The sequence below is a fragment of the Electrona antarctica genome (assembly GCF_951216825.1).
Source record: "Electrona antarctica genome assembly, contig: scaffold_25, whole genome shotgun sequence".
Lineage (NCBI taxonomy): Eukaryota > Metazoa > Chordata > Actinopteri > Myctophiformes > Myctophidae > Electrona > Electrona antarctica.
This window is the reverse complement of record NW_027637034.1, coordinates 7,256,054-7,276,837: the sequence shown is the minus strand read 5'-3', so window position 1 is coordinate 7,276,837 and position 20,784 is coordinate 7,256,054. Positions and strand designations below refer to the sequence as shown.

Below are 20,784 nucleotides of genomic sequence, written 5' to 3'. Positions count from 1 at the left end.
TCTGGTAGGCCTGTCACAATTATCACATAATTGTCTAATCGTAAATCGTTAATTTCCAATTATTAGTGTGTCCAATTAATCGTCACCTTCATGTAGCGATGCAAGAGGGAACATATGAAAGTGACATGTCACGATTATTGTGGCAAAAACAATTGCGGTTAACGATATTGGGGCAACGTTCTGCAAAGAAATAGCCGATCTACAAGCTCACAACGCATTGCAACACAGCGCGTTGTGAGCTTGTAAATCTGCTATTTTTGGCGAATCGAGTGAAATAAGAGCGGTACCAAATGCACTCTTTATACACGTCTGTTTTATCAAGTACTGAGGGGTTGCACTGATATAGAAATATAGGGTTTTTCAGAAAACTGTCAGGATTTAGAAGACATTTTGTAGAATCGTTCCCGGGTCAAAATGGGTTTAAGCGGTACTGAATTAGCAGCTCAACTAAAGCTAGTACATAATTCCTAATGTCTGACTGAGGACAATGTCACGATAAATTAACATCTCTGCAATACGATTATTCTTAGCCCTAAGTACATGGCAGCTGGCTCCTCAGCTCTCCTCAGCACCACCCTGGTACCAGGCAGCATCTCTAGAGCCCTGTGGTGGACCCCAGGAGCCAGGAGAACCCAGGCACAGACCCCAGGAGCCAGGAGAACCCAGGCACAGGAGCCAGGAGCCAGGAGAACCGAGTTCCAGAGGAACCATACCCGGTGGTGGTGGTGGTACCAGGACCCAGACCCCAGAAGATCCCAGGGTCCAGAGAAGCATCAAAGCAGAGGGAACACAGATGCCAGTGGTGTGTCCACCACGCAGACAGGCGCCCATGGACCCAGAGCCACGCAAACAGGCGCTCGTGGACCCAGAGCCACGCAGACAGGCGCTCGTGGACCCAGAGCCACGCAGACAGGCGCTCGTGGACCCAGAGCCACGCAGACAGATGCTCGTGGACCCAGAGCCACGCAGACAGGCGCTCGTGGACCCAGAGCCACGCAGACAGGCGCTAGTGGACCCAGAGCCACGCAGACAGGCGCTCGTGGACCCAGAGCCACGCAGACAGGCGCTCGTGGACCCAGAGCCACGCAGACAGGCGCTCGTGGACCCAGATCCACGCAGACAGGCGTTCGTGGACCCAGAGCCACGCAGACAGGCGCTAGTGAACCCAGAGCCATGCAGACAGGCGCTCGTGGACCCAGAGCCACGCAGACAGGCGCTAGTGGACCCAGAGTCACGCAGACAGGCGCTCGTGGACCCAGAGCCACGCAGACAGGCGCTAGTGAACCCAGAGCCATGCAGACAGGCGCTCGTGGACCCAGAGCCACGCAGACAGGCACTCGTGGACCCAGAGCCACGCAGACAGGCGCTCTTGGACCCAGAGCCAGCGGTGTGTCAAAGCAGCTCAACAGGTACTGTGTACGTGTGTGGGTGTTGAATCGTGTGTTCATGTATTCGTGTGATAACTAAGGTCAACTACTTTTTTTCACTGACGGAAACTAAATGACAACTAAATAAAAACTAAGCTATGGTGACATAGACTGCGATATAATATACTTTGTCAACATAACAAATGTTAGGGACAGACTAGTGGAGAAGAGATCCAGAAGAGCTAAAAGTCATTCTATGTTCGATTGTGCTTGTAGTTTGGCTGTTTTGACCATGTGACCAAGTGTAAATTCAGACATTACGACGCCGTCAAGGTGGAGTCAAAATACATGTTTTGTTGATCTTTTGCTGTTTGCTTAACACTGATTGGTTGACTTCTGTCTGTCTGTCTGTCTGTCTGTCTGTCTGTCTGTCTGTCTGTCTGTCTGTCTGTCTGTCTGTCTGTCGCACGCACGCACGCACGCACGCACGCACGCACACACACACACACACACACACACACACACGCAGGGGAAACGAGGGCCAGCCGTGTGTCTTTCTTCCTCAAAGTGAAGCTGTCAGAAGCCGAGACGAAGCTGGTCGTAGGTGAGTGTCTGTCCTTCATGTCGTAGGTGAGTGTCTGTCCTTCATGTCGTAGGTGAGTGTGTGTCCTTCATGTCGTAGGTGAGTGTCTGTCCTTCATGTCGTAGGTGAGTGTGTGTCCTTCATGTCGTAGGTGAGTGTTTGTCCTTCATGTCGTAGGTGAGTGTCTGTCCTTCATGTTGTAGGTGAGTGTGTGTCCTTCATGTCGTAGGTGAGTGTGTGTCCTTCATGTCGTAGGTGAGTGTGTGTCCTTCATGTCGTAGGTGAGTGTGTGTCCTTCATGTCGTAGGTGAGTGTTTGTCCTTCATGTCGTAGGTGAGTGTGTGTCCTTCATGTCGTAGGTGAGTGTTTGTCCTTCATGTCGTAGGTGAGTGTGTGTCCTTCATGTCGTAGGTGAGTGTGTGTCCTTCATGTCGTAGGTGAGTGTGTGTCCTTCATGTCGTAGGTGAGTGTGTGTCCTTCATGTCGTAGGTGAGTGTGTGTCCTTCATGTCGTAGGTGAGTGTGTGTCCTTCATGTCGTAGGTGAGTGTGTGTCCTTCATGTCGTAGGTGAGTGTTTGTCCTTCATGTCGTACAATTTACAATTTAGGCATTTAGCAGACGCTCTTAATCCAGAGCGACTTACATTAGGCAGGAACAAAAGTATGGGAATACATCACATATATAAAATGCATTTATCAAGAAACATGCGTAAGCTAAGAACGTAACTAGAACATATCTATATAATGACACTATACATATTAACTATACATATATACTATACTATGCTATACATATGTAGGCTACTATGATGTGCTATGACTATATACAATGCAATTATTGTGCTGTCTACATGACATGCTATAAGTCTGTTTCAAATGCTATCTAAGTCTAAAAAGTGCTATCTAAGGGGGTAGGATAAGTGCTATGGGCCATGATGGAGTCTGAAAAGGTGGGTCTTCAGACTACGGCGGAAGATTGGGAGTGATGCCGCAGTTCTGACTGCAACGGGGAGTGCATTCCACATTTTTGGGGCCAGAAGGGAGAAGAGTTTGGGACGTGTGGAGCGTTGGCCTGGCGTTTTTAGTGAGGGTACTTCCAGCTTTCCTGCGTTGGCTGATCTGAGTGCGCGGGAGGGTTTGTAGGGTTCAATCATGCTTGCAATATATGGGGGAGCCATACCTTTGGTTGCTTTGAATGCCAGCATCAGAGTTTTGTATTCTGTGCGGGCAGCGACTGGGAGCCAGTGCAGGGAGCGGAGCAGGGGGGAGACATGTGAGAATTTTGGCTGGTTGAAGACCAGACGAGCTGCGGCATTTTGGATCATTTGGAGAGGCTTAAGTGCACATGCCGGTAGGCCAGTAAGGAGTTTTGACAAGACTGTTGTCTGGATTAGGAGCTGGGCTGATTCCTGGGTGAGGAACGGTCTAATTCGTCGTATGTTATAGAGTGTGAACCTACAGGATCGAGTGACAGCTGTGATGTGAGTTTTAAACGAGAGCTGACTGTCCAGGACAACACCAAGGTTCATGGCTGTTGGGACAGACGTTACCAGGGCGTTGTCTACGGAAATAGTTAGCTCCCGCATAGGGCAGGACTTAGCTGGGAAGAAGAGAAGCTCAGTCTTGTCTGGGTTCAGCTTGAGGTGGTTGGAGGACATCCACTGTGAGACGTCAGCCAGGCATGCAGTGATGCACTCTTCCACCTGAGTGGCAGAGGGGGGGAAGGATAGAAACAGTTGTGTGTCATCGGCATAGCAGTGATAGGATATATTGTGAGCAGAGATGATAGTGCCAAGGGATTTGGTGTATAGTGAGAAAAGGAGGGGACCAAGTACAGATCCCTGTGGGACCCCAGTCGTAGGTGAGTGTCTGTCCTTCATGTCGTAGGTGAGTGTGTGTTCTTCATGTCGTAGGTGAGTGTCTGTCTTTCATGCACAATGAAGAATGCTCTGCAGTGTCCAGATTTGGTTGCAGTGAGGAATAGAATTAGCGAGCGTGCTAATGAAATTTTTCAAAGTCGACTTGTCGGACAGTAAAGTCGAAGTTGAGTTGATGCATCATTTTATAACGGGGGGGGACTTTAACAGGGGCGGGTGGAGGTGCGCGCGCTCAAATACGGAGCATGTCAAACAAAGCACTGCGCACACAGTGGCCTCTCCAATATGGCACAGTGTATGTATCATCTATATGGCAAAGCGCTGATTATCAAAACATTCACTTAGTAAGAGACCACACCTTCGCTCAAGTTTAACAGTTTATTGAATGATAAATGGGGGGAGGAGGGGAACCCGGGATGTGTGAGACTCAGGGTAGGGGAGTAGTGTCTGGAGAGGACGCCGTGTATGCGCGCTCGGAGAGCGGACGTCTCTGCTCCGGTATTGCCCGGGTTCCTGAAAGAGAAGGAGAGAAGTGTGATTATGGAGAATTGGAGATGGAGGTGGAAGGGGTGGATGGAGGGATTGTTCTCGACCACGTAGGCAGTGAGAACAGGTAGTTGACGGCGCACAGGTGTATTTATACTGTGGTGATTGTGGCAGGATTGGCCAGGAGATAATGGAAGGCAGGTGGGTTTGATAAGGAAGGAGGAGTGATTGATAAGGAGGGGGGAGTGGTTAAGGTCGAGCGGAAGGAGGCCTCTTCTCCCGAAACTGCGTTGTATAAATACAACTTCCCTTCACTTAGTAAGAGACCACACCTTCGCTCAAGTTTAACAGTTTATTGAATGATAAATGGGGGGAGGAGGGGAACCCGGGATGGGTGAGACTCAGGGTGGGGGAGTAGTCTCTGGAGAGGACGCCGTGTATGCGCGCTCGGAGAGCGGACGTCTCTGCTCCGGTACTGCCCCCAAGAGAGCTGACTGGGAGACGAGTGCGGGACTGGAGGAAGGGACGTGAGTGAGGATCCTTGAGAACGGGGAGAGGGTTTGCAGGCGGCCTAGGTGGAGGTGGGCGTTTTGGACGTCCGTGATGTTGGTCCTGATGTAGGACTGGTAGGCTCGGGAGGACCAGCGGCCGAGGATTCGGATGAGCTGGTCCGAGAGGCCTCGCCTAGACGCGGTGGTGGCTGCGCCGATGCGAAACGAGTGACCGGAGTAGAGCTGGGAGGGGAGGCCGGACAGCGTGAGGATTTGGCGGAGGTGTGTGTGGAACCAGGAGCGGGTGGCGATGGAACCCGTCTCTGTGATGAACAATGTGGTGAGGCGTTGAGGGAGCGTCTCGTGGAGACGTAGCGGAGAATGGGTTCGTAGGGGCTGAGAGGAGGATCAGTTCGGAAGAGGTGGATCGCTGAGGAACGTCCGAGCTGGTCTGTCTTGCTGTGTTTGAGGGTGAAAGTGAGGGAGTTGGAGGAGTGGAAGGCGACGTCAGAGAGGCTAGAATGTTGGGAAGGGTCGTAACGTGCGGAGGAAGATGTGAACTCTGCGCAGCGCAGGAACCCGAAGAAAGCGAGGAGAAACATGCTTTCTAGGGTTAGGTCGACCAGGGGGGACAGGTACCCAGTGCGGAGTGTGGCCAGGCACTTGAGGAGTGAGTCGGAGGTGAGAGGCTGGCGGCCAGCGGGGGCCGGGGCTTCGGCACGGCGAAGGCCTCGGAGTAACAGGATGATGTGGGGGTGAGAGACGGACGGGCATGGGGACCCGTGGAGGAGTTTAAAGAAGAAGTTGAGGCCACTCAGGTAGACTTGCATGGTGGAGGTGCGAAGGTGGGAGTTGCTGGGGATGTGTGAGTTGTGGGGGGAGGAGAGGTCTACGACGAGGCGCTTCTTCCCTGAATATTTCCGGGTGGCGATGCCGATCGGGCTGATGCGGTACACCGGGAAGGGAGGCTCTGGGAAGGGCCCCATCATGAACCCCTCCTTGACTTCCTTGGCGAGGAGAGTGTCGACCGTTGCTGGGTCTTGGGTGGCTGACAGGAGGTTGTGGGAAGTGGTGGGGATGGCTAGCAAGCCGGGGTGAAATCCGTTGGTGAAGCCGTTGAGGAGGAAGTGGACGAACTGGCGGTCAGGGTGATTGTGTAGGGCGTGGGAGAGGGTTGTGGGGTTGTGTAGGCAGGTGGTGCGGCCGTGCGCTCCTCCGCAAAATGAGCAGGCATGCAGCATCCTGCATGCAGATGTCAATCACTGATCACAATTTGGTGTGTCCGATATGTTGAGACAGTATCCAGGGCCTTGGCCAGGGCAGTTTCCAACTCTTAAGGCAAAATCGTAGCTCTCAGAATGCCCAAGTCTGTGTAATATCTGGGTGAGTTTCTTGCTTCGGAACAAGTGCCTGACAGTCTCACAGAGTAGAATGTGTTTTGGTAACTTCCATTTTCCCTCCGACACTACACGGCTTGCCCAATGGAATATACCAGACGATTCAGCTTTTCATTATTCTCAATGTTTTCATTGCCAGTCATAACCATGCTAAGGAACCGAACAAGGCCTGGGGGCAAGAGATTGTCATATGTAAGCTCCATGTCATCGGCTGTTAGTGGCCACGGTAGGTCTTTGGACTCGCTGAAAGCCTGTAGAATACTCTGGCGAAGTTGGAGAGCAACATTTTGGTGCTCGTCTGTGCTTCCTAGAGTGTAAGCTTGTGCAAGAGCACTATAAACTGTGATGTGTGAGCTGTACACAAGCCAGAATGAAATGGCTTTTTGATGTTGTACCTTCGTGAAGTTGATATGCTCATTGATGGGGTCTTTCTGTAGGCGTTTCATTAGCTTTTCAGAGCGATAATTTGAGTTCTCGTGCCCATTCCGTTTCAATTGTTCGACATAGACCAAGCGTAAGGAACAGAGCTGTAGGACCTCATTTTGCTGGATGATATGAGTTTGAATGTGTTCCAATACCGAAATGAGTGCATTTTCATGGGCAGCTGACATACAATCCTGTTCGGTATCCTTGGCTCCTTTGACTCTTTGAAGGAGCCAAGGATACCGCGGCCGAAAGGCCGAAACGTTGCATATGACTCTTTAAATAAAGTTCTTGAACCAGCAAGTGGCAGTGTGCGGGTCTCTCCTCCTTCCTCATAACGTTTGCTGTACTGCCAGGACCTATACGCACCTGCTATAAAACTGAACCGGGTGTGCGGAAGTCATCCCTTGAATAAGAATTCAAATCCAATATGAAAGAAAAAGAAAAGAAAAACACCATTTAAAAGCATTTGTTTTCCTGCTGTAGAATTCACTTTTAAGATAACAGCATTAGCAGTACATAATGAACCTATTGTTAAATTCTAGGCTTCTGGAAAACTACTGACTGAATATACTATTTCCTCCGATTTGAGGTATAGTGAAGACTTTTGGCTACAGAAAGAGTAATTTTCAAGATATTTTCTATATTTCATCTTTTCATTTCATTTCATATTTATTTATTTCATTTCAGTTATGGTTTTAGATGATCATATAAATTTTTACTTTATACTTTTTTTTCTTTTTTCTTTTTTACATATTCCATACAGAAAAAGAAAAGGAGCAGGAAGAAGATAAATCTTATTTATACCTGCCCCTATCATTAAAACAAACATCTAATTGATGCTGCCACCAACCATACATGATTACATCAAATAAAAAAGAAGAAAAAAACAACCAATTGATGCTGCCACCAACCATACATGATTACATCAAAAAAGAAAGAAAAAAAACAAACAACAAAGACAAAGGACATAGAGCTCAACAAGAGAACAAACAAAGACAACGCTGAGGAAACAAAATAACACTTATATCTAACCTTCTAATTCATATTTTATCATTTTTAAACACTTTCTTAAACTGAAACACTGTTGTACAACTCTTCAACTCCTGGTTTTGTGAATTCCATAACTTTATACCTGTAACAAAAGTGCACATTTGTTTTAGTGTAGTCCGAGCGAACAGATGTTTAAAATCATGTCTTCTTCTGTGGTCCTCATCCTCTGAGCTAAACACAAATGACTTCTGTAACTGTATTGGTAATGATTTGTTTTTCGCTCTGAACCCCACCAATAATGTTCGTAATTCTACCAAATCCATGATTTTCAAAACACCCGATAACATAAAAAGCCTATTGGTGTGTGCTCTGAAATCTTCTTTATACATGATTCTTAACGCTCTTTTTTGTAACATAATCAAAGGAGTCATATTACTCTTGAATGAGTTACCCCATACTTCCAAACAGTAAATAAAATATGGTAAAACCTGTGTACAGTACAACATCCTCAATAAATTCGTATCCAAATCATATTTGACTTTGTTCAAAATAAAAAGACTTTTGGCCACCTTGGCTTTTATATATGCTATATGATTTTTCCATGATAATTTCTCATCTAATATAACACCCAAAAACCATATATATATATATATATATATATACAACTGGGGCAGTGATATTCACTATAAATTGCTGTAAAATAACCAGTTTTGTTGTTATTTGTCAAGCGGACAGTATATTTTATTGTGTTTTTGTGGATGATGTAGGTCATATTTTAAAATGCAATGGTAGCAAGCCTCAAAATCCTATTCTGCTACTTACCCCTACGTGTCAGGATACTCCATGAGAAGACTGCCATGTCTATTTATGTAATTTTAGTGAATTAATATGTGCCTTTACACAATTTTGCCAGAGCCCTATACCAAAAAGGGGGTTTTGAGGTAGGTGGGACATTTTGACAACTTTTTATCATAGCTCATCATTTTCAGCACATTTTTTCCAATAAGAAAACACTGTTTAGAAGTATATTTCCGGGGGGTGCATGATACCCCCCTGCTCCCACTAGACTACTGAGCATGGTGGCGTGCTGAACAGGGGGAGGTTGGAAGTGGGCGGGACGCGTTGCCGAGCTTTCTGTGGAGAAGAGCTCCTCGCTGTCGGAAGCGTGGAGCTCCAGCTGGTGGCGTGAATAGAAATATCTATATATAAGTATATAGTATGTAGAAATATCTATATATAAGTATATAGTATGTAGAAATAGCCGCGGCGCGGTGGTTTCCTCTCTCCCTCTCTCTTTTTTTTTTTTTTTTAATATAGGACGGAACGAGAGAGATGGAAAACAGGACACAATGCGCGCCGCTGTTAAGCAGCGCTTCGGGTGTTCGAGGGAACACAAACAATATAGTATGTTTGTTTACAAACAAACAAGTGACTGAGGAGCTTTATCAAAGCACGCATTGAGCTGAGAGTGAGTCTGAGTGACGGGCTGTCAAGAGTGACGCTTACGTGCTTGATCGCTCACGGCGAGGATGGCTGAGGACTTCGGTATCGGTAATCGGTAGACGAAAACTGTTTGACGAAAACTGTGTTTGTTCTCGACCACGTAGGCATTGAGAACAGGTAGTTGACGGCGCACAGGTGTATTTATACTTTGGTGATTGTGGCAGGATTGGCCAGGAGATAATGGAAGGCAGGAGGAGTGATTGATAAGGAGGGGGGACTGGTTAAGGTCGAGTGGAAGGAGGCCTCTTCTCCCGAAACTGCGTTGTATAAATACAACTTCCCTAAAACTGTAATAGTAACTAAACAGTGCGGGCACACATGCAAGTGTGCGTCGCGCACTTGTACAGAGACCGGAAAAGAGAACACAACAGGAGAGGGGGCATAATTGGCACACAGCACAGCAGCAGCGGCCCGAGAACACAATACAAAATATAACATTAACACTAGTGGCAGTCAGCAGCCCGACCTTCAGAACACAATATAGAAGACATAGGTCTATATATTAACATTACAGCAGCCAGCAGCAGTTTGGCACATCATCAGATCAGAATACAATCTGCATTACCTTCCACGTTCACGACGTGAACCTTCTCCTCCTCCTCCTCCTCCAACAACTCGATAACGTTCTCATGTTAGTTTGTTTGTTTTTGAGCCATGCAAATAAACAACAACCCGCACTGACCGGAGACGGAGAGATGAATGTGTCCCGCCGCTCCCGCGCGTAAAGCTAAACCAGAAACAGGACAGTCATTGCGTCAGCACGGATGTAGCCGAGGTGGGGGGGGATATCGTTTGGGGATAAAGTTTGCATGCTTCTACCTGTTACTTCTCTGACACCACGCAGTTCAAATTCAGCCAGTCAATAGTGGGACACCGCTAAGAGCCACATACACAGCTGCAGTTAAGTTCCTAATTAAGGGCGCGTTCTGGATCGACTTGTGTTAATGACATCGATGCATCGATCTTTTAGTGAATGCCCTAGTGTGTGTGTGTGTGTGTGTGTGTGTGTGTGTGTGTGTGTGTGTGTGTGTGTGTGTGTGTGTGTGTGTGTGTGTGTGTGTGTGTGTGTGTGTGTGTGTGTGTGTGTGTGTGTGTGTGTGTGTGCGCGTGTGTGTGCGCAGGTCTGCGCTCGGTGCTGGAGGTCCAGTGTGGGGACATCTCTAAGAGTGAGAGGCTGGTTCCGTTCTACATGTGTCGTAGCTGCCAGGAGACGATCCAACTCAAACACATCTGTGGACACGTCACCAGCCTCCCGCACCAGCTCAGATACATGGTCAGTATCACAGTACCTCACAGTACACCACAGTACCTCACAGTACACCACAGTACCTCACAGTACACCACAGTACCTCACAGTACCTCACAGTACACCACAGTACCTCACAGTACACCACAGTACACCATCAGTACATCACCAGCCTCCAGCACCAGCTCAGATACATAGTCAGTATCACAGTACCTCACAGTACCTCACAGTACACCACAGTACCTCACGGTACCTCACAGTACCTCACAGTACACCACAGTACCTCACGGTACCTCACAGTACCTCACAGTACACCACAGTACACCACAGTACACCACAGTACCTCACAGTACACCACAGTACCTCACGGTACCTCACAGTACACCACAGTACACCACAGTACCTCACAGTACCTCACAGTACCTCACAGTACACGACAGTACATCAGTACATCACCAGCCTCCAGCACCAGCTCAGATACATGGTCATCGAGTGTGGTCCCTGAACGATCGTTCACAAACGTGTTCATATTTGGAGTATAATAAGCCCTTATTATCCGACACAAAATAACGAATCTTTCTCAGCCGTACAATTTTACTGGAGCGCGCAGCTCGCATCTAGTTATAATCTATAACTGCATGATGATTCTGTCATGCACGCAGACAGCAGACACAGAACCCTCGACCCAAACACTGAGGAAACTTGTTGTTGTTTGATTAAACATAATGTGCTACGAAAAATAGCTTCCAATAGCTTGTCGAGGAGGTATTTGTCCAGTCCATACATTATCGCCTCGGTCGGCCAACAAAAGACATCTCCCTCCACAGAAGCACAGTGATGCCTGATTTATTCTTCGTCGTACAACGTGTTCCATGCTGAAATTAGCAGATCTACAAGCTCACAACATGTTGCGTCCATAACACGTTGTGAGCTTGTAGATCAGCTATTTTCAGCACGCGGAGATATGCAGGCTGTGAGAACTGAACTGAGAACTGAGAGCCTTCACAATAAAAGCGTGCAGCTTTCACAAGTTGGCACATAATTAAGACAAGGAAAAGGATTAAGAATTCTGTGGCATTTCACATTGCAAAAGAGCAATTTTTTCCAAAATGTAAAAAAATTATAATAAGGAATTAAGTTGGTAAAAAATGGTAATGGAGATATTGTAAAAGTTGTAACTTTATTAATCCCAAAGTTTTTTTTAAGGTTTGGACTGCATTCCCAATAGGAATAAAGTCTGCAGTTCTATGGCTATGGGATGTGGCAATAATTTTAAAAAAAAAGAACTAAAAGTGTGTGTGTGTGTGTGTGTGTGTGTGTGTGTGTGTGTGTGTGTGTGTGTGTGTGTGTGTGTGTGTGTGTGTGTGTGTGTGTGTGTGTGTGTGTGTGTGTGTGTGTGTGTGTGTGTTTTAGTGGGAGAGGTACCCCAAAATGATGGGCGGGATCTGGAACCTGGAGGACTCGAGTGAGAAGGAGAAGATGGAGGACTTTGAGTTTACCGTCAACAGGATCGCAGAGCACGAACAGCTTTACAAAATGGATGCTGAGGTAAATTTACAATGTATCTTTTGTCCAGGGTGTTTTAGAGAAGGGAGAAGAGTCTGGGACGTGTGGAGCGTTGTCCAGGGTGTTTTGGAGAAGGGAGAAGAGTCTGGGACGTGTGGAGCGTTGTCCAGCGTGTTTTAGAGAAGGGAGAAGAGTCTGGGACGTGTGGAGCGTTGTCCAGGGTGTTTTAGGGAAGGGAGAAGAGTCTGGGACGTGTGGAGCGTTGTCCAGGGTGTTTTAGAGAAGGGAGAAGAGTCTGGGACGTGTGGAGCGTTGTCCAGCGTGTTTTAGAGAAGGGAGAAGAGTCTGGGACGTGTGGAGTAGGGCATTCACTAAAAAATTGATGCATTGATGCATTGAGGTGCAGAGCTGGTGGGTGGGATTCATCCATTGGTAACCCGCACCAGTCATATGTAGCCTAGAGCGCGGACGCTACTGGTCGCTAGGGGTGGACGCTGCCTGTGCCAGCTAAAGGGTGCTCTAACAGAGACTAGTACTCTGTAAATGCACTATACAAAACCCTTGCTAGAAGGTTGTGTATATAGGAAAAAACAACAATAACCTATACAGAGGCAACGACTCTGGTCTAAGCCGAAATTAAAGTCCACTATTGGAAAACAAGTGCCGACTAAATCAGTCAAGTTCAATTATAACAACCTTGGTTACTGAAGTAACGGCTATAGTCCGACGATACTAGTCGGCGCTGCTATATAGCCGGGCAGCATAGACTCATTAGACAGGAAAAAGCTGCCCTATGTATACCTTGCAGTAGCAGAGGCTTAATAATATAGAAAGTAAAGAAGTACACACTACACGAAATGAGTGTCAACTGAGTTGCACCGTGCTGGGGCGTGGCGCGTCGCAGACACGGGCTAATAAACAGAAAAGTAAACAATAGCGTCTACTGACAAGTGTGTCACACCGTGCTGGGAGCGGGCAGCGCTAACGCTTGCCATCACTAGCACTGCAGCGTAGCATTAATGGGAATCAGAACAGCGTACGCTAAGCAAAGACGAACGAACTATCCGTTCAACTTTAACCGGTGCTGAACTGTTCGTAGCACGCAACCGTGTGTATGGCAGGGAAGCGGCGCGCACGCAGCCTATGCTAACAGAGGTTGTTTATCAGCTTACCTTCGTTCCCAGTTCCCACGGAGAAAAGAAGAAACGTGAAGTCAAGCTCCACTCGAAAACGGTAGTATTTAAGTCGCAGTTCCTGGAGGGCGAACGCACGCTACTCCAACCAATATATGGTCACGGGACTACCAGCGACTTATTTGGGTAGAAATAGTTCTGTAATAATGCAATTCAATTCTGCTGTAGTACTTGTAGAACTGAGCCCCTGGTGACCACCGGAAGATATAGACGACTCCGGGTCATCACAGGGTCAAAATTGACATTGTTGGTATAAAATACTCGACTGCGCGAAGGGATGTATTCAGTGCTTAAAGCACTGCCTCTGGCGGTCAGCAGGGACGAAATAGAACCTGAGTGTGACGTCAACTGTACAATTTACAATTTAGGCATTTAGCAGACACTCTTAATCCAGAGCGATTTACATTGGTAAATGGTAAATGGTGCATTTATATAGCGCCTTTATCCAAGGCGCTTTACATAGATTGTGCATTACATTCACATGAAACATGCGTAAGCTAAGAACGTAACAGTGGAATGTCATGTGTAATGTTATTTAAGAACCCCTTTGTGTTTTAAGCATTATGTTATACTTTAGCTCTAAGCTCTTAGATGCCACGCTACGAGCGTGTAGATCTGCTATTTTTTTTTTTATCGTGAAAATGTGGCTCAAACCTTTGAATTTATATTCTTTCAGAGCGAACGTTTTTAACTAAAATCTTTGCTTCTGGGGGTCCCTGGAACAACATATTTTCAGATGGGGCTCAGCGGCCAAATACATATATATTTGGGGGTCCTTGACATGAAATAGTTTGAGAACGACTGACATAGAAACACGAGGTTTTTCAGAAAACTGTCAAGATTTAGAAGACATTTGTAGAATCGTTCTCAGGTCTAAATGGGTTAATAGCTGTAACGTTGTCTCTCCACCAGGTCATACTGCTCGACAAGAAGTCGTATCATGGAGTTCGAGTTTCTTCATTCAGTGAAGGTACAGTTTCTTTCTTTTCAAAATCGGTTCAATTCACGTTTTTCAGCTTTTATCCATGAATTCACGTCTCGCCAACATGGCGTGAGTAACAGTGTTGTTTTCGTCGACTAATACTAAGACGAAAAATGTTCGTCGACTACCCCTTTTTCGCTGACGAAAACTACATAAAAACTAAATGAAAACTAAGCCATGATGACTAAAACTATGACTAAATATACTGTCAACAAATAAAAACTAGCCTCCAGCTTTTGTTTCATGAAAATCCACCATAGAAACGTTATGAGCTACTTTCTGTCAAGACATTCCCTGCATTTGATTATTTTTCTAAGTGTCAGAGTTTGGAAGTGCTTGTTTTCAATAACACAACATTTTGCTGCCTCCTGCATTATGTGACATTTAGAAACAGGTGGTACGCAGGACGGTTGAGTGATTTCCAACGAGCGCTTCCAAACTCCAACACTCCATGCTGCTCAATGTTTTGCCACTCAGTCTAGATGAGGGGGGCGTGTCCTGATGGGAAAATCATGCCTGTGCATACTCTCTATATCTAAAGTCACAACACCAACTTTGATGAGGCAGTATTGCTTTGTTTTAAAAGAATATAAGGTTTTCTTTATTTACTAAAAAATGTATATTCTTCATTTCCTGAAAAATGAACATTTTGGAGTTATGAGGTTTCTTCCCGACAGCAGAGATATCAACGTCTGTCTGTCTGTCTGTCTGTCTGTCTGTCTGCCTGTCTGTCTGTCTGTCTGTCTGTCTGTCTGTCTGTCTGCCTGCCTGCCTGCCTGCCTGCCTTTCTGTCTGTCTGTCTGCCTGCCTGCCTGCCTGTCGGCCTGCCTGCCTGCCTGCCTGCCGGCCTACCTGCCTGCCTGCCTGCCGGCCTGCCTGCCTGTCTGTAGGCATCCACATACTGGAGTCATCCAGGCCACCGGAGGCAGACCAGAGCACAGATAACGGTATATATACTGACTTAACAGCGCCAACAATCACACACAATGCAGAATACAGATGCGTCCCAGCTAGAGGGCGCTGTTGATGTTCCTCATCTTTGTCAATATAAATTAAACAGTGGTTTTCAACCAGTGGTCCTTTTAAGGGGTTCCAGCTATATGATAGAGAGTTGGTAACCAAATGGACCCTTATAGATCTTTAACTCTTGAGAGTGTAAAATGAAACCAAATGGACCCGTACGGGTCCCATTGGTTTAATTTTACTCTCTTAAAATAATAACATCTGCATTACTTAATTAATTTAAAAGAAGTCTACACAAAATTAGAGAATCTAAAATAATTGTTATTTCGACCAATGTTTGCCTGTTATCTCCCCTAAATGGTACCAACATCAACAGACACACAGCATGGAATTGTAGACAAAATGTTATCCAACAGCGATAACAAAATATTCTTTAGTTTTGGGGTCTGAGAGGCTAAATGTCATCACATGGTGGTTCCGTGGCTCAGATGGGTCTGAGAGGCTAAATGTCATCACATGGTGGTTCCGTGGCTCAAATGGGTCTGAGAGGCTAAATGTCATCACATGGTGGTTCCGTGGCTCAGATGGGTCTGAGAGGCTAAATGTCATCACATGGTGGTCCGTGGCTCAGATGGGTCTGAGAGGCTAAATGTCATCACATGGTGGTTCCGTGGCTCAGATGGGTCTGAGAGGCTAAATGTCATCACATGGTGGTTCCGTGGCTCAAATGCAGAATAAATAAATAATGGGCCTTGAAGTGAAAAGGGTTGAAAACTATTCTGCACGCTGTAACTTTGTAAAGCTCCCGGCAGTGTTGTTTTCGTCGACAAAAAATGTCCGTTGAAAACCACATGGAAAATAAATGAAAACTAAGCTATGATGACTAAGACTAAATATATTGACAATTTTGTCAAGAAAAACTAGACTAAAATGTTAGGAAGGGACTAGTGGAGAGAGAGATCCAGTACAAGTCATTACACTTGGTTGCATGCTGAAAATAGCAGATATACAAGCTTGTGAGCTTGTAGATAGTCATTACGACGGCATCAAGGCCCTCCGAAATACATTTTAGTCGACTAAAATCTTATGACGTTTAGTCGACTAAAACTAGACTAGAGACATTCCAGGTGACTAAAATGTGACTAAAACTAAATGAAAACTATTCAAGTGACTATGACTAAAACTAAAATCAGAATTTGCTGCCAAAAACAACACTGCCTTGAAGTGAAAAGGGTTGAAAACCACTGGTCTAGTCTGTCTGCACGCTGTATCGTTGTAAAGCTGTCTGTCTGCACGCTGTATCGTTGTAAAGCTGTCTGTCTGCACGCTGTATCGTTGTAAAGCTGTCTGTCTGCACGCTGTATCGTTGTAAAGCTGTCTGTCTGCACGCTGTATCGTTGTAAAGCTGTCTGTCTACACGCTGTATCGTTGTAAAGCTGTCTGTCTGCACGCTGTATCGTTGTAAAGCTGTCTGTCTGCACGCTGTATCGTTGTAAAGCTGTCTGTCTACACGCTGTATCGTTGTAAAGCTGTCTGTCTGCACGCTGTATCGTTGTAAAGCTGTCTGTCTACACGCTGTATCGTTGTAAAGCTGTCTGTCTGCACGCTGTATCGTTGTAAAGCTGTCTGTCTGCACGCTGTATCGTTGTAAAGCTGTCTGTCTGCACGCTGTATCGTTGTAAAGCTGGTCTAGTCTGCACGCTGTATCGTTGTAAAGCTCCCGACGAGTGTTCATCTTCATCATCTTTCATCATCCTCGTTCCCCGTTCAGAAGAGACGGAGAACGCCGTGAAGACCGAGCCAATCGCAGAGCAGATGACAGGCAGGCCACACCCAGAGGTGAAGACCGAGCCAATCGCAGAGCAGACGACAGGCAGGCCACACCCAAGGGGGAAGACTGTGCCAATCCCAGAGCAGATGACAGGCAGGCCACACCCAGGGGTGAAGACTGAGTCAATCGCAGAGCAGATATCAGACAGGCCACACCCAGGGGTGAAGACCGAGCCAATCGCAGAGCAGATCTCCGACAGGCCACAGCCGGTGCGAGTCGCTACCATGAACACTCACAACTCCACCATAACAGGTGTGTGAGGTCAAAAATGGTAAATGGTGCCTTTATATAGCGCCTTTATCCAAGGCGCTTTACATAGTGTGCATCACATTCACCCATTCACACACCGTTACATAGATTGTGCATTACATTCACCCATTCACACACACATTCATACACCGATGGCGGGGGAAACCATGCAAGGCACCAACCTGCACATCAGGAGCAATTGGGGGTTCAGAGTAGCTTGCTCAAGGACACATCGACACTAACCCTGGGGGAGCGGTTACCATCCGGCCACTCTACCGCTGAACCACCGCCGAGGTCAACACTACTCTCCCACCAACACACACACAATATCGACTATCAAACCATGTCCTTGACATGGGAGGTAGAGCAGGCTGCTTGGCAACCGTGAGCTTCCCGGTTCGATCCCTGTGGGCTCCCCCAAGTCCAAGTGTCCTTGAGCAAGACTCTGAACCCCTGAATGCTCCCGATGTGCAGGTTGGTGCCTCGCATGGTTTCCTTCCTTCCTCCGTGTGTGTGCGTGTGCGCGTGCGCGTGCGTTCGCGTGTACAAAGTGCCTCGGATTATTTCAAGTCTCATTGGTCTAATTGTCTCTCTGCTGTTTCCAGTCACCATTAAACAGGAAGTGAAACAGCAAGACCACACCCACCGCTGTTTCTCTGGTAAATAATTATAATAATAGTATTTCTCTGGACCTCCTGGTAAATGCTCTTTACTATCGTAAAGTGCAGAGGAAACAATCTCACTATTAACAATTTAAATGTGTTAATTACACTGTCATTTAAATGTGTTACACTAATTTAAATGTCCTGTGCAGTCGTATATCTGTATGTAAGTCATGTTGTGACATGCTTGCATGTGTATTGAATCTGGTCTGGTTTTGTCTTTCCCCACCTCCCCTCCCCACCTCCCCTCCCCAGAAATGAGGACATCAGAGAAACGCGTCTTGGATCACCTGTCCTCAAACAAAGACGCAGAGACCACGGGGAAACGGAGGAGACTTTCACCGTGTCCCGACGGACGCAAGCTAGAGCTGGTCCTGAACTTGCTCAAAATACTCGCTTCCTCCAACTTCAACCTGGAGTCTCCACCACCGAGTCCAGACTCTGCTCCCTGGACCAGGGGACACAGCACAGCCCCTGCTGGGTCTGTGGAGCCCTGGACCAGGGGACACAGCACGGCCCCTGCTGGGTCTGTGGAGCCCTGGACCAGGGGACACAGCACGGCCCCTGCTGGGTATGTGGAGCCCTGGACCAGGGGACACAGCACGGCCCCTGCTGGGTCTGTGGAGCCCTGGACCAGGGGACACAGCACGGCCCCTGCTGGGTCTGTGGAGCCCTGGACCAGGGGACACAACACGGTCCCTGCTGGGTCTGTGGAGCCCTGGACCAGGGGACACAACACGGTCCCTGCTGGGTCTGCGGAGCCCTGGACCAGGGGACACAACACGGTCCCGAAGCCTGCCGACGACGACCGCGAAGTCTATGCCGACCAGCAATCCGTGTCGCAGGTCGACGTCATCGATCGTGACCGTCCTCCGAGACGCCACTACGGAGCAGCCGCCACTGTGGGTGAGGAGGACCTCCTCCCCGTTACCGCCAGCCTGCGGCGGCTGGACTGTAACCAGAACATCCTCCCCGTTACCGCCAGCCTGTGGCAGCTGGACTGTAACCAGAACATCCTGAACGAGGCTGAACCCGGCACCGTTAACCCAAACCCTCTGGACGTCGGCGCGGTCAGCCCGACGGACCCCACGGCGAAGCACCAGCGGTTTGCCGAAACCGCCGACGATCGCGGCTCCGTCGACCGGCCCTCTGTAGCCGCGGTCGACCCCAGCGTCTCCCTGCGGCCAGCCGCCACTGCTGCCGCAGGCTGCTTTGGGACGCCCTTGTATCCTTACAGTCAGCTCACCCAGAACGCTTACTTCACACACGGGTTTCCACCCGGGACCGCGACCCAGAACCCTTACTTTTTTTCAGGTCCAGTTCCGTATGGAACTGGACCTGCGGGCGTTGTTTCTCAGGTTCCAGGGCTGCGGCACCAGGCTGTGTTCTCACAGTATTTCGCCTACAGTGACGATGATGATGATGATGGTGGTGGTTCTACTGGAAGATTAGACCCAGTCCCTCAGCGGTGGGGGGATGGTGGTGGTTCTACTGGAGGATTAGACCCAGTCCCTCAGCGGTGGGGGGATGGTGGTGGTTCTACTGCAGGATTAGACCCAGTCCCTCAGCGGTGGGGGGATGGTGGTGGTTCTACTGGAGGATTAGACCCAGTCCCTCAGCGGTGGGGGGATGGTGGTGGTTCTACTGGAGGATTAGACCCAGTCCCTCAGCGGTGGGGGGATGGTGGTGGTTCTACTGGAGGATTAGACCCAGTCCCTCAGCGGTGGGGGGATGGTGGTGGTTCTACTGGAGGATTAGACCCAGTCCCTCAGCGTTGGGGGGCAGGACAGGATGGGGCGTCTGGAGGCACCCATACCACAGGTTCCCAAACCTTTTCATGTCAAGGACTCCCAAATTGACACTTCTATTAGCCCCACAGACCCCCATTTGAAAAGCTAGTTTGCGTATGTGACTGTGATGTGCGTAGGAGGAGCCTGTTTTGCTTCTCAGGGAGCTGACAGAGAGGGAGAGCAGCCTCCGCAAGCTGACAGAGAGGGACAGGGAGCTGACAGAGAGGGACAGGGAGCTGACAGAGAGGGACGGGGAGCAGGGAGCTGACAGAGAGGGACAGAGAGCTGACAGAGAGGGAGAGCAGCCTCCGCAAGCTGCCTGGGATTGGCTGGGATCCAATGCTTCAGTTATCGGATGCTACGGCCAAACAGCTCCCCTGGGAACCAAAAGTCACCGCTTCTGGAATGAAATCAAATAAATGATTTTGAGCCGACAAAACGTGAATGTGCTTTAATATTCTAATAAGTCGATTGATGAATTGGTCAACGCTGTACACTGCCCAGTTTAAGGAGAAGAATGTCATTGTCAGTTGTTTGAGACAGTATTGATGAAATAGAGAATCTGTGATCGAATCTGTGATCGAAGCAGTCCACGCACACTACGGTTTATTATTTTGGCATTTTCAATTATTATTAGTTGCATGTTTCACATCCTCTACAATAAATAATACAGGTTTGTTGACACGGTTCATGACTTCATGTCTTAGGCTTCTCACTCTCTGTATTTCTGTTATTCATAAATTGTGACCGTTCTTTTTTTTTGTATGGCATATGAAAGCAGGGAATCATAGCTTCAAATTGACATAAAAACAGGCATGAAAGGTTCACTTCTGTGGACTTTAACATTACACCTAGCTACATGTTTAAGCATTTATTTCATATTTAGAGGTCTTCTGTGGACTCTAACATTACACCTAGCTACATGTTTAAGCATTTATTTCATATTTGTGGACTCTAACATTACACCTAGCTACATGTTTAAGCATTTATTTCATATTTACATGTCTTCTGTGGACTCTTAACATTACACCTAGCTACATGTTTAAGCATTTATTTCATATTTAGAGGTCTTCTGTGGACTCTAACATTACACCTAGCTACATGTTTAAGCATTTATTTCATATTTACATGTCTTCTGTGGACTCTAACATTACACCTAGCTACATGTTTAAGCATTTATTTCATATTTCATATTTACATGTCAGCTCTGACATTTATTTCAGACATGTCGTCACAAGATCAC

At 47.5% G+C, this 20,784-nt stretch overlaps 1 protein-coding gene across 1 annotated transcript; it reads left to right on the top strand.

Annotated features, from left to right (window-relative positions):
• The first annotated feature begins 1,301 nt into the window (after nucleotides 1-1,301).
• On the top strand, nucleotides 1,302-20,152 carry LOC306919230 (uncharacterized protein). The gene is made up of 10 exons (XM_079532050.1): nucleotides 1,302-1,409; nucleotides 1,897-1,971; nucleotides 10,241-10,392; nucleotides 11,779-11,913; nucleotides 13,977-14,034; nucleotides 14,937-14,993; nucleotides 16,781-17,092; nucleotides 17,695-17,748; nucleotides 18,007-19,572; nucleotides 19,721-20,152. Exons 3-10 carry the CDS (start codon nucleotides 10,309-10,311, stop codon nucleotides 19,807-19,809), a joined length of 2,355 nt encoding a protein of 784 aa, XP_079388176.1. The 5' UTR covers nucleotides 1,302-1,409; nucleotides 1,897-1,971; nucleotides 10,241-10,308; the 3' UTR covers nucleotides 19,810-20,152.
• The last annotated feature ends 632 nt before the right edge of the window (nucleotides 20,153-20,784 follow it).